General features: G+C 37.3%; 1 protein-coding gene across 3 annotated transcripts in view; it reads right to left on the minus strand.

Moving 5' to 3' along the window:
* SCIN (scinderin) overlaps positions 1–21,621 on the minus strand; it is an 81,518-nt gene that overhangs the window by 29,491 nt on the left and 30,406 nt on the right. For all 3 annotated transcript variants that reach the window (XM_060020443.2, XM_060020442.1, XM_060020441.1), the window contains 4 exons: positions 5,961–6,053; positions 3,638–3,770; positions 3,147–3,235; positions 2,105–2,320 (listed from right to left, as the gene is read on the minus strand). In XM_060020443.2, coding sequence (XP_059876426.1) covers positions 2,105–2,320; positions 3,147–3,235; positions 3,638–3,770; positions 5,961–6,053 — 531 coding nt within the window. The remainder of the gene's footprint in view (positions 1–2,104; positions 2,321–3,146; positions 3,236–3,637; positions 3,771–5,960; positions 6,054–21,621) is intronic.

The raw sequence follows: 21,621 nt of genomic DNA on the forward strand, positions 1-21,621 counted from the left end.
AACTGAAATATTCCGCTCAGAAATACATCTCTTAACGTACATAAAATTTGTCATCAGTTTGGAAGTAATTTTTTAAAATTTCTTTTTCCCTGTGTTTTAAGCCATGAGACTATTGTTTTCCCAGGTAAGAGTGGCAGATTGTGACCAAATAATAAAAATACCAATTGCATGACTTCAATTTTCAAAAGCCACCATCTAGGCATGAGACTGATTAAGATAAAAGCAGGCAGAACTAGTTATTTTCTATTTCCTTATCCTCGTCACAGATTAAAGACACTTTTAATTAACGATTAAAAGTTGGAGAGATGAGAGTTGTAAATGAAACGGGAAAGTAGCACTTGAGTGAGAGACTGCAGGCACTATGTGCGCGAGCACCGTCCTGCCTGGGTCCTGGGGAGGCTCAGGATGGACCCTTTGCTTTCAAATAAGGAGATAAGCAAGTGCAGAAGAGCAGTGCAGAGTTTTCAGAGAGCAGCCTTCCCATGCCATCCCAGAGGAACAACGGCAGCATGGCCTGGCTAAACCCAAAAACCTAGAGAAAGCCCTGGATGTTAATATCCCTGGGATGGCATGGGAGGGCATCTCAGAGATGCTGTGCCCTAACGTGGAGACTGCAGCTGGGACACACTTGGTGCTGGGAGCCACGTTTGCCATGGGGTCTGCTGGCTGTGTTGAGCTCCAGAAAAGGATGTCTGAGCAGGAGACAGACCCAGCCCCAGAAGCTAATACCCCTCTGACAGCGATCATCGTCGGGGGCAGAGTGGGGGGGAACTTCTCCCTTTGCAGTTCCCACAACCCCTGCACAGCTTAGATTCACACTTCATGTCTCTGAAAAGAGAAAAAACTTTTAAATCTTTTTACTATATACTTTGGTCCAAGCATTGTGATAAGCTCTGGGAATAGAGAGATAAATTATTCAATTCCCTCCCTCAAGGAACTGACAAGAGGTCTGGGAGGAGAAACCTGTAAGTAAATGAACAATTCTGTGGTACTTATATGATAAATTCTATGAAGAATATTACTTATGGCTTGAGCACAGAGAAAGGTCATTTCAGTGTGGAGGGAAGGCTTCTCTGAAGAGGGGCAGCTTGTGACTTAACGGAGTTACAAAGGAGGAATGGGAATGTTAGCCAGATGGCACAGGGGAAGAGTGCTCAAGGCTGTGGCAGGCTGAGGTGCAGAGAGCAAGGGTCAATCATGGAGGTCCGGGAGGCCCACCTGAGGATGGACGTTCCCAGGAAGACTGTGGAAAGCCAGCAACATATTCTAGAATGGAAGTGACATTATCCACTTTCCCTTAAATTAGATGACCCAACAGCAGATTAAATGTCAAGAGATTTTAGTTAGGGAGAATTCTTAGGAGGGTTTTAACAATTTTTGTCAAAAAATAGCAATAACCGGGCTTCCCTGGTGGCGCAGTGGTTGAGAGTCCGCCTGCCGATGCAAGGGACACGGGTTCGTGCCCCGGTCCGGGAGGATCCCACGTGCCGCGGAGCGGCTGGGCCCTTGAGCCATGGCGGCTGAGCCTGCACGTCCGGAGCCTGTGCTCCGCGATGGGAGAGGCCACAACAGTGAGAGGCCCGCGTGCCAGGGGAAAAAAAAAAAAAAAAAAGCAATAACAAACAAACTCAATTTGAATGCTCTAAAAATATCTGTGATTTTGGCACGTGACACATGCCCAATTTGCCTTTGTGAATGCCTCTACGGTGCAAGGGAAGGACAAACTTATGTAGTGGGTGCTTTTGGAGCAATGCGCCCTCACTGGACAATCCCAGTTGCAAGAGCAGGAGCATTTCTGGACCAGGAAACAAGATGGAGATGGCTGGGTTCCATGGAGGCCTCTAAGGTGATAATTAGGTGATCTTGCACAAATCGCCTAACTTCTTAGAATCTCAGCACACACACTGTACATTAGGACTGAAGGCCAGACAACAGCTCTTCCAGCTTTAAACTCCCTGGTTTAATATACAGTCTTGAACCATTTTTATTAATAATAAAAATTCACAATTTACACAGTCTGTAGTTTCCTGAAGTTATATTTCCACATATCTTGCCATAAATGGGCTTGACAGGGACAAACAAATGAACAAAAACATGTAAATACCTCCACTTTGCCGGAACCATCGTCCACCATATTATGCTGGGCTGCCATTGTTGGAGAACTGTGTAATTTTGAGGCGTCAAATGGAATTTGTTTTATTTGAGCCACTTTCTCTGTGACATATACTTTCCCAAAGCCATCACTCTGATCTTTATCTCTCCAGTCCTTAAAGAACTGTTTGAAGATTGGTGTTTCACCTCCTTCTGGAAGAACTTGAATCTGAAATTTAAAAAAAAAATAATAATTATCAACAGAAAAGTAAGAGACCAAGGAAACACATTAATCTAGTAGTGGAGAAAAAAAACTGAGGAAATGCAAAGATGATCCTTCTTTTTGTGATGACAGATGTAAACTTGGAAGCTGGGATCCTTAACTGAATGCAAAAGGGAAGGTTATCAAACACGAAGCTAAAACAATGCAACCTGGCTTTTATTTTTTCTTACAGCTAAAGTAATTGCCACTGAATCTGGATGTTTGAGAGAAGAATAAAGTTATTTTGTATGTTATCATTACAGTCAAATAAGTTTGACTGTTTTCCTACACTAGGTTCATAAGATGTCTCTGACCTGAAAGAAATGATCTCGTTATGTTACATGTGCCAGGACATAAAAATGAAGAGCAAAGATGAGGCTGAGCAATTCAGAAAAGAAGAGCAACTATCCAGTGTCTATGTTGATCTCCACGAAGGCAAATATTCTCTGGGCATTAGTCCATGTCTATACAAATTGCTCTAAGGAATAACGGATAAATGCTCTCAGCTAATTCAATTGTGGTCGATCATCTTGACTTAAAGGCTATGGAGGAAGTGGATGTGTTCTTATTCTCATCACAAAGTCCCGTGGAAGGTCTGATCTCCAATTTCTGCAAAATTCCATCCTCCACACAGATGTAGTTCTAGGGACGCATGATACAGCATGGCACACACGTGAGAATGACTTGCGTGCATATGTTATTTTGAACCAAATTCTTTCATGAGTTTTGTGGCGATGTCATGAGCTCCAATGTTTAAAAACATTTTTTCTAGCCAGTTCATTTCTATACATACCTTAGTATTAGTAGAATAATGCATTTTTTCTAGGAATTCTTCAGCTGTCTTCATGGCAGCCTTTCTCTCCTGGCGATTAGCATCTCTACCTATCATGCAAGATATATGAAAGAGACAGAATTTCAGAGAAGCAAGGTATTATATGATTAAGAAATATTTGTGCACCAAAAAATAAACAGAATTATAATTGAATTTAACTACAACCCTGAAAGAATAGCAAAATTCTCCTAGTATACTAAATATATTTAACAATATTGTAATGAACACTCGGTATAAAAAAGATTCTTTTTATAGTGCCCAAAGGCTTTCTTTCTCCCCATCATTCCTGGTAAATAATGCTGGTAGGAAGAAAATATAGGTTTGATGTCTGCATTTTACAGATCACGCAGAAACGTAAGATTTTTTTAAGTTAGAAAAGATGTTTTATTGACCTTTCCGAAGAAAAATGTATAAATCTGAAGTACCTCCACAATACCAATGGCATTTTTTACCTTTCCATACAAAAATCTGTTTTGCAGCACCGTGGTCCAAAATGAAGCATTCTTCAGAAAGCAGCATCGCCATGGAGAAGGGGTTTTCTTCTGCCACCATGCTCAATTTCATGGAGCCACTGGCATCTGAAACCTAACATGAAAACCATGAGCTTGCTTGGGGATGATCAATATGTTCTAAACTCTTTGATCATGGTGATGGCTGCACAACTCTGTACATGTAATAAAAACCACTGAATTGTACACTTTAAAGGGATAAACTTTACAATCTGTAAATTATATCTCAACAAAGCTATTTCAAAGAAAACAAACAAACAAAAAACCCCATGAACCCAGTTATACCCTTAGAAAGGCTTTTTTAAAGTCCTTTGGGGTTAAAAGTATTACTAATAAAAAGTTAAGTTTCAACACAGAAAATAATAATGATAATAATAATGGATAAGGTTTGTGGTGATTTCATATAGACTAGGCACCACACAATGAACTTTAACAAGATTATTTCTTAATTTTATGAATACAACAATCTTTTAAATAGGTAATAACCTTACACTCACTGCACACAAACAGAAAGCTGAAGCTTAAACATTCGTTCTTTCAACATTTACTGAGTACTATCATATGCCAGACACTGTGCTAAGGAAGGCGTTGATACATTACAGTTTATGCTTACAGATTTTTTTCAATATGGGGCCTGTAATTTACCTCAACTTATTTAAATACTTTGTGTAAATTATCAAAGTAAATATCATCTGTCACAAATAAAATTGTGTCACAAGTAAACTTACCTAGACTCTTGAAGTTTGTAAACGACTACAGAATATATATTTTTTTAAGTTTCAGGGGATCTTACAAAATTTGCTAAGTTAGAATTCATTGTTTTTCAAAGGCCTAGTAGGCTGCAAGGTAATCCACCTGGGCACTTGTTAAATATGCAGATTTGAGGGCCCTACCTAGATCAGTGGTGGGGTTTTGCAGCACTGTGGTAGGGCTTGAATTCTGTATTTTTAGAAATCACCCTAGTTGACTCTGCTTCCCAGGTCTGTTCAGCAATCCCAAATTAAAGTATTTTCAAAAGAACTTTAGAGTTAGATGTATGCAATACATTAAAGATCCACTAGAGGGAGCATTGTTTCAGCATTAACACGTTCACATTTTAAAATATTTCCCTTGTCCCATAATGCTGTCCAAGAAGCAGAACAGCTTTATTTGATGATGTGACATAAAAGATATTTGTTAAACTGTTGCAATTGGGTTTTAGAAACAGTAATAAAAAATAAGCAGCAACAAAGTCTTTAGAATAACAATTTCTGTGTGGCTTATATTAAAATTATCAGTATTTAGGAGTGGTAACCACATTTTCCTTTGTCATGTAGGAGGAAAAGAATCTACTTCCCCTCCCATGCTACAAAAAGGAAGTTATTTTATACAAGTTAGTAACTTGATCTTCATTTAAAATCACAGCGTGTCTGAGCCAGAAGGTCCCTTTAAAGAGCAGCAAATATAATCCCTTCTTGTAAGAGATGAGAAAACTATTCAGTTCTGCAGGGAGATTAAGGTCTGCTCCAAATCACATGCTTAGAAAGTTACAAGGGGAGGGAACGCTTGAAGGATCCCATCTGAATCGTCTCCTCAACTGGTACATCTTGTGGATTTTGTTACCCTCAACAGCAATAAAATCATAAAATTGTGGAGTTGGAAGGAACCTGAGTAATCTTCTAATTTAATCTATCTCTCTCTTTTTTTTTTTTTTTCAGATAAGAAAACTAAGACCCTGAATGGCCATGTCTTGCCCAAGGTCACCCAGGCAGTCCTTCCCACAGAGCTGACATGGAACTAAGTCTGCCAACGCCCAGGACAGTTTTTACCCTGTTTCCTTCCAGCGGTTTGATTTGATAGCCTTGTGCTCATAACAAAGAAAGCCTTCATGATGGCTAAACAGGATATTTTAAATAAGGGGATGATTTTATAGCTTATAAAGATTTTATAAGAAAAAGCTTACGAAGTTTTTTTACTTCATGAAGGAAACATTTTATTGAATGTAATGTATCAAAACAGATTGCTGCAAACTAATACAGCAACAATATATAATTTTATTTAAATCACAGCAAGTTATTATTTGTTGTTTTTAATAAAAATTTTAAAAGTAATAGAAAGAGGAATTTAAATAACTATGCTAGAGCAAAGAACAGATTCTGCCCACACATTTCTCTTTGAGGGCAATGAGGATTAATGCCATCTGTAGCAAAGAGTCCCTCCCAGTACAGGCCTCCCCAGCAGCTTCCAGTCCAGTAAAAACAACAGAACTCCCTAACAGTGAACCCACCATGTAGAGTTTAGCCATTTTCCTGTTAGTTATGTCTGCTATCATGTCGTCATCCTCTTCTCCATCCCTAAGCTCCGGCTTTTCCCCTAAAACCTGGGGAAAAAAGTACACAAATAAAAGATAAAGACCTCTCATTAATGGTGCAAAGTTAAAAAAAATAAAAAAGTAAAACAGCTTACATTTCTAAAGTCATAGATTATAAAATACTGGCAATCAAAATGACCAGTCTCAGACATGTCTCACCAGTCATATTAAATTGTCCTTTTACCATGGGTCATATCAATCAATGGCATTTAGTAAACAGTGAGTTTGCTGGTGATGTGAAGAAGAAAGTGAAATCCCAAACTTGAAAGTGTAGGTCTCCGTATTATTGAAAACTAGGAGGAATTAATTAAAATTTGAGTTCTACGTTCAGTTCTACAACAGAATTTCTTCCATGACCTCTGCCTCTAGCAGCAATCTATAGGCTTTATTAATTTATTATCACAAAGACTTGGTCAAAATTACTATCTGAGGGTAGGGTACTATGATCATTATTGATTTAGACGAAAGTGTAAATTAACCACACCATGCTTTGTTTCCTGCTGTATTTTTGGCATAGAATAAATGAATGTTGAATGAATGAATGCATTTATTTATTCTTTGCATATCTGATGCAATCCAAAAGTTCAAGTAAAGCATTTGGTAGAAAATACATTTGAATCTGCTTTGAATTTCTGTACACCAAAATCACAAAAAAAGTCTATAAAGCACCTTAATTAATTTAATTGACAAATATCATAGGATGTTAAGGATGGGAATCAAATATAAATTTATTGAAAACAATGTGATTTTTATAACAATACATAGATATAAATTCAAGTTTAGAAAATACAAAGAAGCTATTCACTTAGATTCAATAAATATTTAATACACAATGAGATTCCTTGCATAATGTGCTTTATAGTCAGTATTCCTCACAATATGTTATGTGAAAATATATACTGCTGAATACCAGACAACAATAAAAATGTATATAAATTCTAATCCTTGCATGAGCATGCCACAGCCTCGAGTTTAGAAATACATTAAAGACTTATTTCCTCTCAGAATATGCCCATCTTTTTGTTTATACAGTGATCAATAAAACCCTTTAATTACTGACCACACTAAATGATTATAATATAGTTTTTCTGTTTTTACTAAAAGTAGGATCAAGACAAAAATTAAAATACAATCAAAAGTGCTTATTTTTAAAAAACAGTTTTACATTGGTAGAAATATGTGTAACTTATAAGAGCAGTGAAAGGTCTCATATACCCTTTAGAAATTCTACTTCAACCAAGACAGTAGTTTGGAATCAACAGTTTGGGTTAAGGACATATTTAATATTGGGAAGTCTCCCAGTGGACTAAGTCTGAGATTTGGGACATACTCGAACTTTTAATTTTCAGACAACAATTCCCATATTAGCTAGGGATCTTAGCCTCTCAAAGGACTGTAGCATAGTTGGGAATTGAACCCAGGGAATTTACCAGAAACAGGCTTAACTCCAGAGGTACAGGGAGGCTGTATATTGTCAGATATCATTTTAAAATTCAGTTCATCAACTAAGCATTTACCAAACACCTCACTGGGACATACAAAGGAGTTTCCAACCACCCTGCACAACCCTTACAAACTTTACATCCTTCCTAGAAAGAGGAAAATAGTTTAATACGTTCAGCTTATCAACTATGCCACACATTTTGATCTTTGAAATAAACTGTAAATACAGCCTTTCTTTTTCTCTACAGGTAGGATAATGTCTAAATTTAAAAAAACCCATTTTAGGTTTCTCAAGTGATGAGCATTTAGCTCATGTAACCCTTTGTGTATGAAATAACATATACTTTGACAATCTAAAGAAGAAGGCGAAGAGAGAATCCTTATCTCAGGATGTTCCATGAAAGTTTCATCTGTTGTTCTAGCCAAGTCCTGCCACTCCAGCTTGGAGCCTCCCTTTCCTTCAATTATTTTCTATAAATCTCTACTTAAAAGTACCAGCATCCTCTAACATGCTCCAAACTTACCTTATCTCTCCACAAAACTGACCATTCTCAATGCTCTGTTTGTGTCAGTGAATCTCTATTCCTCTATTCACCTGGACTTAAAATCATGTCGTTAGTTTTGAATACCTCCTGTCCTCTACTTTGAGTCTCCTAGCCTCTTAGTCATTAAATTCTCCTTCTTTATGATGATGTTTAGAGTCACTGTTTCCTATCTACATTCATCCCCACCCTAATGTAGTTCTTCATCACCCAAGTCACGGCATATGCCTACTCCTGTCAATTCCCTCCTGCATTCAGTCCCCCCTCATCTTTTCATCCAGAAAGTTATCCTGGACAATGGCTGGAAGGCCCATCTTATTTCACTTTACTCCAATGCTTCAAGAATATGACTCCAGATAAAGATTTATATCTTTTATCTGCAGCAGTGATTCTTAAGGTTCAAGGTGCTCAAGTAACATCTGAGTAACTTGATAAAATACAGATTCCCAACTGCCAGCTATTAAGTCAGTGGATCTGGGGTGAAGCCCAGGATTCTGCACTCCAGATGATTCTGAACTGGATGCTTACTGACAGAGCCCCAACTCTTCTCTCTGGATTCCAAGGCTCCTCAAGAGGCTGGATGTGACCTACTTGGCATTATTTCCCAGCATCTACCAAGTAGCCTTCTCTAATCAAGCTCATGTTTCCCGTGTCCACTGGGAGCCATGCACTTTCCTTCCCCAGGGCTGTACCTAAGGCTCTATGTAACTGCTACCTAGGTAGACTGGCTATGGCAGAAGCAAAACTGAACAATTATTCTTTGGTTGATTCAGTTAATTATAATTAGCACAGTAATAGTTACCACTCACTGGATGTCTACCATGAGTCACACACTGGATCAGGAGCTTTAGACACATGTAATTTAAATCTTATAAGAGCTCCCATTAACCAGATACTGTTATTATCATTTTACAGAAAAGGTCACTGATGCTCAAAGAGGCAAAGCAATTGTTTTCCCAAAGCTGCTAAGTGTTGAGACTGAGATTCTGGTATAGGTTCCTTTAATGCCATTTCTGTAACTTTTAGAATAATTGGTTGCATACTTTCCTAAATCAAGAGAAACTAGGCAAGTCTTTGAAATGGACAAAAAGATTCTTTCCATGGATGGTGTCTAAAGGACCCTTCTGGTGATCTGATGTTACAGAGGTCTGCACCTTTCCTTCTCTTTGAGTTATATTTTAATCCAGTAGAAGACTGATAGCAGCAAATGATTTTGTCCACAGAGATGCACAGGCATTTTGTCTGGTGGAGATGAAACTAATTTCTGCCATGTGAAAGAGGCCAGTTTTGCAGTTACTAGCAAATTCATTTCAACACTGATTGCCCATACCTTTGTCTGTTCTTTGGATCATCTTTGAACTCACTATAATATCTTAGTTGTTTTCTTAGTGAATGACTTACTTATATGACATCTTTGACATGGTTATTTTATATTTGTCTGAGACTCATGATTTTACTTTTTTGAAAACTATCCTTTAACACATAGTACCCCACTTGTCTAAACCACAGATATTGGAATCTATTTATATATTTATTGCCTTTTACTACGGTGCATGTATTCAGCTAACACTTTTCAAGTCCATTATGTGCCACACTAAGTACTTTAAAAATTTAATATAACCAATGCTTATATGTTACTATGTACCAGACACCATTCTAAGCACTTTACATTTATTAAGTCATTTCGTCTTCATAACAAGCCTATGAGGTGGCACCGTCATTATCCTATTTTATGCCTGAAGAAACAGACTAAGTAACTTGACCAAGGTCACGCAGCCAGTAAATGACAAAGTCGGGATTTGAACTCTGGCTCCAGAGTGTGTGTTCTCAACTAACAGGCTGTACTGCCTCTTCTAGGTACTTCAAAAGATCTTCACTTAACTGTTTAGGCCTTGTCTCTGGAGATAAAGCAGAAGTTTCTTCATAGCAGAGACTGTACAGGGGCCACATTTATCTCTCCCATTCGGATCAGAACAATGCCAGCAAATACCACAGGTGGCACGCATCCTATACACTATGGTTACGGTGCTCTACCTTCCTCTCCACGTAGCTTTCATCTTTCTCCAAATCCTCTCTGTCTACTCCCCTTTCCTCTTGGTTCTGCCTATGCTGTGGGCATTAAAGGTCAAAAGAGAGAAGTTCTCTCATCATATCAGAGTGCTGTGGGAGCAGGCAGCCCTTAAAGAGAAGATACAACAGGGTGCAACAAACATGAAAGAGCTACCGAAGAATGTAAAATAATAGAGCAACAATACTTCTTTACCCATAAAACTGTCAACGGTCAGGAGAAAACTGACTGTATCTAGTGTTGGGAAAGATTCAGTATTCTACCAGGCACCCTGCTGAGAAGGAAAATTCTTAAAAGTGATGACCAGTAGGTAACAGAAACCTTAAAAGCATACCTATCATTTAACCCAATTATTCTATTCTAGTAGTTTATTCTAAAGAAATAATTTAAATGTATGCAAAAAATTAATTTAATGAATATTCACCACAGCATTATATAATATTAAAAAATGCAAACCACCTAAATGTCCAACATGGAAGGAACTGATTAAATAAATTAGGCTACATCCGAACAATGGAGAACTATACAGTCATTATAATATCAAAAATTAGTTGATTATCAGGAAAATCTTCATAACATTTCAAATAAAAATCTAGATTTCAAAGCATTATCTACGGTATGAACTCTTTCTTGTAAAAGCACAGAGCTGCATATGTGGAAACAAAGATTGGAAAAAATTTGGTCACTCTTTTTTCAAAGGTGGGACTTGGGGTGATATTTTTCTCTACTACAACTATACTTTGTAAAATTTCAACAAGAAACATGTATTTTTCTTCAATAAATAAAACTGTAAAAACTTATATTAGGAAAAACGCTGACCTCTTGAATTTGTTTTGCTCCCAGTAGAATAAACTGCAGTATTTTATTACTTCAAATAGAGATAATATCACTTCATTTTAACTTACAGTCTACCTTAGGCTTCTGCCTCAGCCTTATCCACTCAGTTCATCAAAGATAGTAAATATTACTGGATTCCTGACTGCTCTAAGACATTTTGATCAGAGAAGCATTTGTTAATGTAAAGACCTAGAAGGAGCCAGCAGGGGCCCAGGGTTCTTAAGTTTTTAGCTAGGAAATTAAGTGGCTCCAAAGATGGCACAGTCTATTTTGTTACAGATGGGATGTGAATACAAAAATGGGAGCATCTATATCTTTTCCTCTCTGTTTTGTCAGTAACGTAACGGAAACACTTAACAACGTTAAGTCACTATTCCAAGTACGTTAAAGAGGTTGGAAATCTGCGGAAATACAATTTTGTTCTCTGCCTAAATAGACCTTCTTTCCCGCTGTATACTCTTTGCCTTCAACAGGAGATCAATTCAGAATAACTCAGAAGATATTTATATTAAATCATTAAAGCAAATACACAATCCAACTTTAGATTCACAATCCTCTAGCTTCAGAATTTCTGGGTTTTCATGACCTGTGCCAAGACCATCCTCAGCGTCTTGTATGTTTCTTCTATATGACCCACTGTGGCTTTGTTTTAAAACATAAGTTGGCCTATGTGTAAATTTGTTTTCTCAGAAAGAAGGACGAAGCAGTTAAAAACTTTGCCGTATTTTCATAATCCTTACTGAATTTTCACATTTGCAATTGTTTTTATTTTGAATCTTTTAGCCAGCCCCACATATTTTGGATACGAAATTCCAACATTTGCAACCTTGCTCACACAAGATGCATTTTCCCTCCTTCTGATGTCTGACAGAAAAGTCGAGATGCTTGGACACTCTACAGTAAGTAATTAAAGTGAACGATAAGAAAAGAGGGGATAATACGTGGCCTGGAGGAAGAAAAGTACATAACTCAAAACTCCAGGTCACCTGGGATCAAAATGATCTACCCTGGTGTCAAGTCCTACCGACATTTAACATAGAGGGTCTTATGTACTTCCCAAACCAAGTTCATCTTGACAGATGAGGAAAATGAGGCTGCAAGAGTTTGCCTTAGGCCCAAATCTTATAAACACAAAGCGAGGATGTAAACCCCAGGGCTTCCAACTCCTACTGCAGTGCTTTATATAGATAATGAGACATGGCACTGTTCTTACCTTAATTATTTTACTGTAAATGGCTCTGCTTCTTTTATCACTAAAAACAGAGTAAGCTTCCAGGTTCTAAGACATAAAATTTTAATCACTCAGTAGTTTTTGTGTCTTATTTCCTTTCCCTAACTGGTAAAAAAAATCAGTACATTTCAAGCATATGGAAAGAAATTGTTAAAGTGAAGTACAGCTTCATAGTTATGGTGTGTTTACTTCAACGCATTTTATGCCTTTGGTAAGACTACTATTTGATAATAGGGAAGAAACACATATAAAATGATAGGCAATTCTGAGACGAGCCACGAACTCCTTTAGCCAGCTCCACTTAATCTGGGTGTGGTTCCAACATTTGCTCTCCTGCTTTCTCTCAGTGATGTACTTCCCCGCCTTTAAGATACCTTTACCTCTTTATTGATATGTCAAATAAAGGGTAATTTAATACATCAAATAGTGGATAAAGTACTTTAGACTGAGAGAAAGCGTGTGAAATACATATTGGGATAAAAGGACAAAGTGAACCGAGTGTCTGCAAAAGAGGGTTCGCTTCATTATCTAGCTCAGGGCTGGCCAGTAGAGTTTTCTGTGACTGTAATATTCCATATCCGTGTATCCAATACAGTAGTAACTAGCTACCTGTAGCTACTGAGCACCTGAGATGTGGCTTATGCGACCAAGTAACTAACTTTTAAATTTTATTTAATTTTAGGAAATTTAAATCAAAACCTAAACAGCCACATGTCTCACAGATGCTGTATTTGACAGTGTAGCTCAGGAGGACGCAGAGAATGCTGTGGCCTTGGGAAACTCATCATGATGCAGGTCTGAACCTCAACATTACTGTAACATCAACGTATTAGAGATTACATTTAGAGGGTCAAACTCATGAGAAAGTTTACTCATAAATTATTATAATATGGAAAGCTAATCCACAGGTTACTATTACAGAAAGCTAACTTACAAGTTTCTTTAACATGGAAACCCAACTCACAAGTTATTAAAATATGTAAGCCAGAACGTCAACTTTTTAAACTACAGCAGCTGTTTTTCACTGGCTGCATATTAGAACCACCTAGGAGTTATGATATAGAACACTCAAGTTTGAATCCCATCCGCAGAGATTCTGAATGAAGCCCTGGCACTGTGTATTTGAAGAGCTCCTAGGGCCTGGTTTGGTGATATGATTTAAACCTTTAGTGGCTTCAGCTCTGTGAGCCTGGCTCACTCATCTTAACCAGCAGGACAGCTCCGCCAAATCTTTCTGATTTTCACGTACCTTCACATAAACAATTTCTCTCCTGGAAAAATTAGCAGGCCTGGTAGTCTGGAGGCTGCCCTGGGTCAACTCTTAGGTAAAGATTTTAGGCCCTCTGCTCTTTCTGGGGATTATTAAACCCTTCTATTGTAAGATCTCAAAGCCATTTGGACATTTGTACCCGATCAGTGCTCGAATGGACACTTTCATCATTGGCCTTTGGGGTTCCTAATCTCTATGCTTCACAATGGGCAGCCCCACCTTTGTCTTTTTGACAATCCCTTCATTTGCTAAGATCAGACAACCTGAGCTGGATGGACCCAGAACTAAGTGACTCTGTGACCTTATTCTCATATTTAAAATAGTATGATAAGTAATCCCACTCACAATGATTATGATGATTAAGTGAGGTAAATAAACCTGATTCACATATAACATTTAATGAGATTAGGTGGAGTTTTATGGCAAGAGAGTTGTGAGTTTCCTCTTTATCTACATAATTAAGAAAATTTCCAAGCACCAACATTTAATGGAGCAAACTCAAAATGGCTTTCATATACTCTGAGGTTCTTGAAAAATATTTGCATAGCTTTTACACTCACATTAAAGGAATGTATTTTCTTTCAAAGAAAATGTCTACCCCAATTACCCTGCACCTAATGCCTTCATAGTATGGATGAAAGGTTGAATGCTGACACTAAGAGATATGAAGGGTCAAGCCAGCCCACTGAGCGCAAAAATTGTGCTGCAAAAGCTATTACTTATGATATGTAATAAAATAGGTATGATTGTCAAAAGTGTGTAGAAAAGTTTTGGAAGTTATAAAATAACTTCACAGCAGATGAGATTCCCATCTCTCTGCATATTTAAGATTTGCATGCTCTGGAATGAAGATCCGCCATGATCTGTGAACCACAGGTCTCCCATTCCCATTCCTATATGGGCAAGTTGCACAGTCTCTCTATGACTTACTTTCTTCATAAAGTGAGGATGTAGAGATGCTACTGGTGCCCTGCCCATCTCACCTTGCTCTACCTCAGAGGTCATCGCCAGATAATTTCTTAAAGGCCAAAGTCTTCTGCTCTCTGTCTGATGGCATTATCTGGCCACCAGGCTGTACTGTATCTACATACAAGGCAGGCTAGAGGTTCTGGGGAGTTAAAACCCAAGGAGTGACCCTCAACAAATGAGGGATGGGAGTTACCAGCTAAATCCTGCAGCCACCTCAGCCTTCAGTGGGCCAGTTCTGAAGTGTTCTCCATACAGTTTCTCAGAGGGCCCCTCAGGGACTAAGCCCCAGTTGTCTGCGGCAGTAAATAACTTATTAACAAACTATTGCCTCATTTTACTTCTACTCCGCGCTTCCAGGATCATCTTCCAAATAACAATCTGCTCCCAAGTCCTTGTCTCCAAGTTGGCTTTTGGAGGAACACAGACCAAGACAGGGGATAATAACTGTATCCACTTCACAGGGCTGTTGTAAGAATTAAATTAGCTCATCCATGTACAGCCCACAGAAGAATGCCAGTCATATAGTAAACACTGAATGTTTGTCCTGGTGGTGCTTTTGGTGGACCTCCTCTGCAGCAAATAAAATCCATGACAAATTTGCTTCTTAGATTATGGAATTTCTGTGTCAATGATGAGAAGCACTTGCATCATATAAAGAAAAATGCAGCTAGAAAGAGTAAAAAGTGAACAGAAAATTCAGCTGACCAGTAAGCCATTTGCCCTTACCCTTGTAAGGCATGACAAGATGAAATTATGACGTCACCTAGCAGTGGAGCACCACGACAGTGAATAGCAGAGCAAATGATATTCAATTGTGGGGCATTTGCTACTTGCTTTGGAACAGTTTTTAGTCAACACATTTGTCTTGTCCACATGTCCTCTATCAGATTTCATCAAAATTTATTTTTAGTTTTGGTTGGCTTTTTTAGTTACCAGCCTTCACTGAAATAGAGCATTGATATTTAATTTCACAGTTACACATGGTATAGGACTTCATTTCCCAGTATATTTGTATGGCTTTTTTGTGTACAGATACTAACAGATTTTCTGTTTAATAGTACGTTAGTACCTGTTTTCTGATTAGTAAAATGTTATGAAATATCCAGAACTGAGGATTTCCTATTGAGAGTTTCCACTGAGAGGATACTGTATTGACAAGAACAAACCATGCTTTCCTGACAAATCCTTCTTACATATAAATATATATATATGTATATATATACATATATATATAAATATATATACATACACATACACACACACACACATATCCAAAACAAAGTAATTGTAAAATGGTGATGCACTGGATACCCTTGCAAACATAACAGCAATTCTAATAGCAATAACAACAGTTTTGCATTTGCAGAAGTACTGTCAATATAACCCAATTCCATCATAGTGCGATCCTTGGCTCTGGAGAAACATGACTTAAAATCACAACCTAAATGGCCTCCATCTTAGGGAGTTCTTTCCAATATGTGAACACTTTTCCTCATGATATTAAACAATAATTACAAAATAAATACTAAGGAGTTGTGAATCACTGACTCTTGAAAAGTCAACCTTCTAATATCTGGGCTTGGCTAATTCTTAGCACAAGATGTTAGGAGGAAACATATAAAATTAATATTACAGTTAACTATTATTATATATTTTAACTATTTATTTTACAAAATGAATGTCAAGGAGTTGTGAATCACTGAATCTTAGAGATCTTACCCTTTGATATTTGAGTTTGGCTAATTCTTAGCATAGGAATAAGAAGAAATTGACCTAAAATTGCTGAAAGAAAATATAGTCCTACTGTAAGTCTTTTTTTACTCTCTCTCTCTCTCTATATATATATAATCACTAATATTATAACAAACATGAGGAGAAATATAAATAATAGCGAGACTAGAAACCTGCCATTCTAGTTTAATATTTGTGTTAGTTTATCATTTCAAATATAGAAAAGATCCACCCTTCCATACAACCCATCTGTCTTGGAATTGCATTATCCTGTTGATGGGTTCTATCGGGGAAATGACCTCATTCAGAAATGCTTGCCAAGTAGTATTAGTTTGGACTGATTATATAAAAGTGACATCTTATCAGTGAGGTCACAAGTCTTCAATGTGGAACTTGGGTGTGACAAAGTGGAAGATTATTTGAAAAATTATTATCTTATTGTTGTATATAGTTAAGTATACTTTTACTCTATTTCTTATCTTTGTTCAGAATATTTCAACTTCCCCCACTGGATGAATTGGTGAGGAACAAAATGGATATCTGAATTAAATACTAGACATCCAAATAAAAGATTCATTCAAATAAATGACAATAAATGAATGGTGCCTTGAACAGTGCCTGGCACATAAAGTAAGCTATCAATAAATGGCAGATACAAATAGCTACAGCAACTATAGTGCTCCTGGAAGCATCATAACTTTGCAGCATGCACTACTCGTCACTATAATCTTTGGATTTGAGGTGTGTACTAAGTATCATTGCTGTAAAGCAAAACAGGGGAAATGATTTAATTACAATGCAACAGATATAAGAAAAGGAAAGATTTCTATTTTCTGGTACCTCTGATACTTCCTCTCTATACGTAATATAAGGACTAATCTAGAGAGAGTGGCAAATATTTTGGACCCCTTTACCTTAAAATTCTTTGAATGGTAAACCCATAAATGGACCTTCTCTCTCCACTTGGCTCTCATAATAATGTTATTTCAGACAACAAATTCTGGTGAACGTCTCTGATGTGCCAGACACCATGTGATATAAATAGGAAATTCCAAAATATGTCAGACATTGTTCAATTTCCCAAAAACTTACAAAAGGAGGTTGGAAAATAAAGGAGGGATAAACAAGGAAGCTAAAACTAATTGGATAGCACACAAAGAGCAGTGTACCTCTCTCACAAAATGTTTTTTGTTGTCTCTTAGTGTTAAAAGTGTTTACTGTGCCTATTGACCAAATTAGTATCTCAGGCAACTCAAATTTCCATCCTCACAAAGTACAGAGTTGTGACTAACAATGAAGTAAGAGGGCAACAGAAAATAATTTAATGAGTGGTGTGTGTGCGTTACAAACCCACAAAATAACTATCATTTACATTTAAGGAGCTCAAAACACCCATGTTTATTCCCTGATGCTAAAAAGCTGTGATTTTGATTCTTATTTATACTATTTTCCTATAAATCTTTAGACCCTTTAAAAATACTGTATACTCACTGTTCCAAAATGCTCATGAAGGGGGTTTTCAAAACAGCTCCCTGGGCTTCCCTGGTGGCACAGTGGTTAAGAGTCTGCCTGCCGATGCAGGGGACACGGGTTCATGCCCAGGTCCGGGAAGATCCCACGTGCCACGGAGAGGCTGGGCCCGTGAGCCATGGCCGCTGAGCCTGCGCGTCCGGAGCCTGTGCTCCGCAACGGGAGAGGCCACAACAGTGAGAGGCCCACGTACCGCAAAACAACAACAACAACAAAAAAAAAAACAGCTCCCCGACTTCTATTATTGGCACTTCTTTGGTTCATTTGATACTATTTTACAAAGATAAATGGGGATTGATTTATCTAATCAAAAATCATCCCCAGAAAATAAAGTTTCTCCCATTCTCTATGTTATCATTTTTAAAATGACTAAGCATGATTCAAATACACAATGTTATTTTAGTTAAAAGATTAAAATATAACTCCATGTAAATCCAGTAAACTCAAGGTTATGCTATGAAAGCAAACGTTTCCACAGAGAAGCTTCATGGAATGTTGACAATTCTAAATTTCCAAATTCCTGCTTGCTTTTTCTTCACCTTTTGCTCTACATGCTGAAACTGTATTACTATTCTAGTGCTTAGATGATTAAATGTTCAAAATCACTCCTGCTTTAACTTTCTGTAAATTTAAATTGTACAACCTTGGGAAGTGTTAGCACCACTGCCTTTGATGTTAAGCATTGATGTTAAGGATAAGACAAATATATTGGGTGATTTCAAAAACAAAGCTCTACATCTGTGTAGTTCCTTGGAGTGCACGGAGCACATTCACTTTTTTTTTTTTTTTTTTTTTTTTTTTTTGCGGTACGCGGGCCTCTCCCTGCTGTGGCCTCTCCCGTTGCGGAGCACAGGCTCCGGACGCGCAGGCTCAGCGGCCATGGCTCACGGTCCCAGCCGCTCCGCGGCACGTGGGATCTTCCCGGACCGGGGCACGAACCCGTGTCCCCTGCATCAGCAGGTGGACTCTCAATCACTGCGCCACCAGGGAAGCCCCACATTCACTTTTAACCCAGTGGTGAGGAGAGGCAGCACCGAGACTGTAGGCAGCAGTCCTAGGCCAGTGGACAGCAGTGATGTGTACTAAACAGCAAGAAGGGTGGACAAAGTGGACGCTAAGTGTGCACTTAGTGTGTTTTAGTCCACACTAAGTGGACAAAAACAGAAATAGTGTCCAATTTTGCTGAACACTAAATAGGGAGGTGACCTGACCTGGGAAGGAAGATTTTACAGATGGCAGAATCCAACTGCAGCTCCTGGGGACATGCATTTTTATTCACAGAATGAAGTTTTAGACATTTGCTGTCTATTTCTTACTGTGCTACATACTCTCACCTGGAGTGTATGCAATCTGCCTAATACGTGGGAAGGTAGATAAGCTCAAGACTCAGTTATCACTTTCCAGGAGATGAGCTGTAACTATCAATCTGTAGAAAGAAGACTAGCAGACTCTATGGATTATCCTTATCTAAACACTAACTGCTCCTACATAAATGCAGTTGGTTTTAAAACTTAATCAACCATATGGCTTTGTTCATATATTCACCAACACTATCATCTATAACACAGGGAATTTTTTAAAGCAATACTATCCTGTAGAAAACAGGAAGACAAATGTAATTGGTTTTCTAGAACCACAAAGTTCCCAGTTAATTGTATTAATTTTCTAAATATTAATGAGCAATGAGTTAGAGCTGTGAGGCTTCCACAGATATAAAGGCAATGTCTTGTCTTCAAGGAATATAGAGTAGCATTGTTAAGATATAAATTTCATTGGGCAAAGTACTTTGGGGAAGTATAACTAAAATTTTACTCTTTGCCTAAATAGATATCTAAAGGATAATTTAAGAAATATCTGCACAGTTCAACTCTAGATTTTATTTACAAGATTACCAGATGAGCACATCATAAATATCTGATCAACTTCTCAAAAGAATGATTGAATAAATTTTCTTATTTTCAAGTAGTCAATTATGACTTATAGTAACAAGATGAACACAATTCCTATACTGGGAGATCCTCTGGAGATTAATCTATTTTATATGCTATTGTCATATAGTCTAAAATACATAAATTTGGGAGGGATGAATTGGGAGTTTGGGATTAGCAGATGCAAACTATTATGTACAGAATGGATAAACTATAAGGTCCTACTGTACAGCACAGGGAACTATGTTCAATATCCTGTGATAAACCATAATGGAAAAGAATATGAAAAAGAATGTGTGTATATACATATATATGTGTATAACTGAATCACTTTGCTGTACAGCAGAAATGAACACAACATTGTAAATCAACTATACTTCAATAAAATAAATTTTAAAAAAATAATAAAATAAAATACATAAGTTTTATCATGAGAAGTCTTTCAACCACTGTTGGTATCATTCTGACTGTGTTTTCTCTGGCATTTGAGGACCCTCACAACCTGTTACCACTCTAGGACTATGTTTTAGACCGGGTGCATGCTTATCTTCTCAATCAGACAAAAAAATACAGTCTGAACTTTACTGGGAACCAACCCAGTGATCAATAAACACTTATTGGCTCCTCCTCATTAGGGAGGATGCCCACACCCTTGCTCTCCGACTGTGCATCTCTGCCTTGCTTCTGTCTTAAATAAGCAAACTGTTCCTCTGCGTGCTCTCCCACTTGTTGTTGTGCTATGTCTCTAATAATAAAGTACATGCTTTTATGAAAAGAAAAAAACACTTATTAACTAAGACATCACATGACATTCTAATTTTTCTTTCCAATTTTCTTCTTTTACCCAAATCTAAAATAATGATTGTGCATATGACTTTCCAGGGAGCCTCAGTGTTTTTATAGAAGCAAGAAATCTAACAGTTCAACAACAAAGCATCTGCTAACAATCTCCCTGTAGTATTTTTACTGCCAGGATTCCTCCACTAGCATTTACAATGATTATAGACTTAACAAGTTTATTAAATTACATTGAAAAAAACTCTTTCCAGGTTAGAAGAATTGGTTGTTTTGTTGTTGTTTCAAACAACTTGCTCCTTCTTTCTTTTTGATATCTACGCAATGCTATCTTTTTAAAAATGAAAGTCTATAAAACATACTGATAAGTTATTCACCTTAGCCATTTTTCCTCAAGGGACTTTTAGCCTCCCTCCTAATGTTTCGAGAATGAGTAGAATCAACAAAGAAAGTTTGAGACCTTCGGGCTAGTGAGATATTTAATTTTCCTTCACATTCATTGATTATTTATTTTAAATATGAAAAGAAAAAAGCTTTACATAATTTACATGCAGCTTTTCATGGTAAATATGTTTACAGTTAGGAGAAAACAAGCACAGAGTATACATGACTTTAATTACAGGTTTTAGTTAGTTCTGCTTATAGGATTACCTTCATATTTAGGCATACAAGCTTTTAAAAGTGCTTAAGATACAGATAAGAGGCTGACCACACATCCTGTTTCCCCAGACGGTTCTTGTTAATGCATGTTGTGTCCTGTCTGGTTAGTGCCCACTATTACTCTCCAGAGTGTTTTGTTTGAAGGATAAATTTATGATCATCCTAGAGATAAGCCATATTAAAATTGTGTGAAAATAATATTGTGATCAAAAGATAGTTGAACTACCTCTAAATAAAGATCAATTTTTCAAAAGACTCTCAGAAAAATTTTTTTTCAATATTTTCAGTGTTGATCACTTGAATGTGTTACAAAGACATGTTCCAAAAATTCAGCATTGAATATGGAATCATGACAATCACATCATTTAACTGGTTGAAAAGTCCTTGACTTCAAGCCATTACCAACCTTCATATATACACTTTCAAAGTTTTTGGAAATAAATAATTTTTTTTAATTCTCATTAAAAATGAGTCACTTAACAGGTCAATTTTATAAGATATTTTGAAAGATTTTTAGATTTTTGGAATCCTCTAGCAAAGTCAACAGTTGCATTAGAGTCTCAGGAAAAGAAG

Source organism: Delphinus delphis, chromosome 9, assembly GCF_949987515.2.
Source record: "Delphinus delphis chromosome 9, mDelDel1.2, whole genome shotgun sequence".
In the NCBI taxonomy this organism is placed as follows: Eukaryota; Metazoa; Chordata; class Mammalia; order Artiodactyla; family Delphinidae; genus Delphinus; species Delphinus delphis.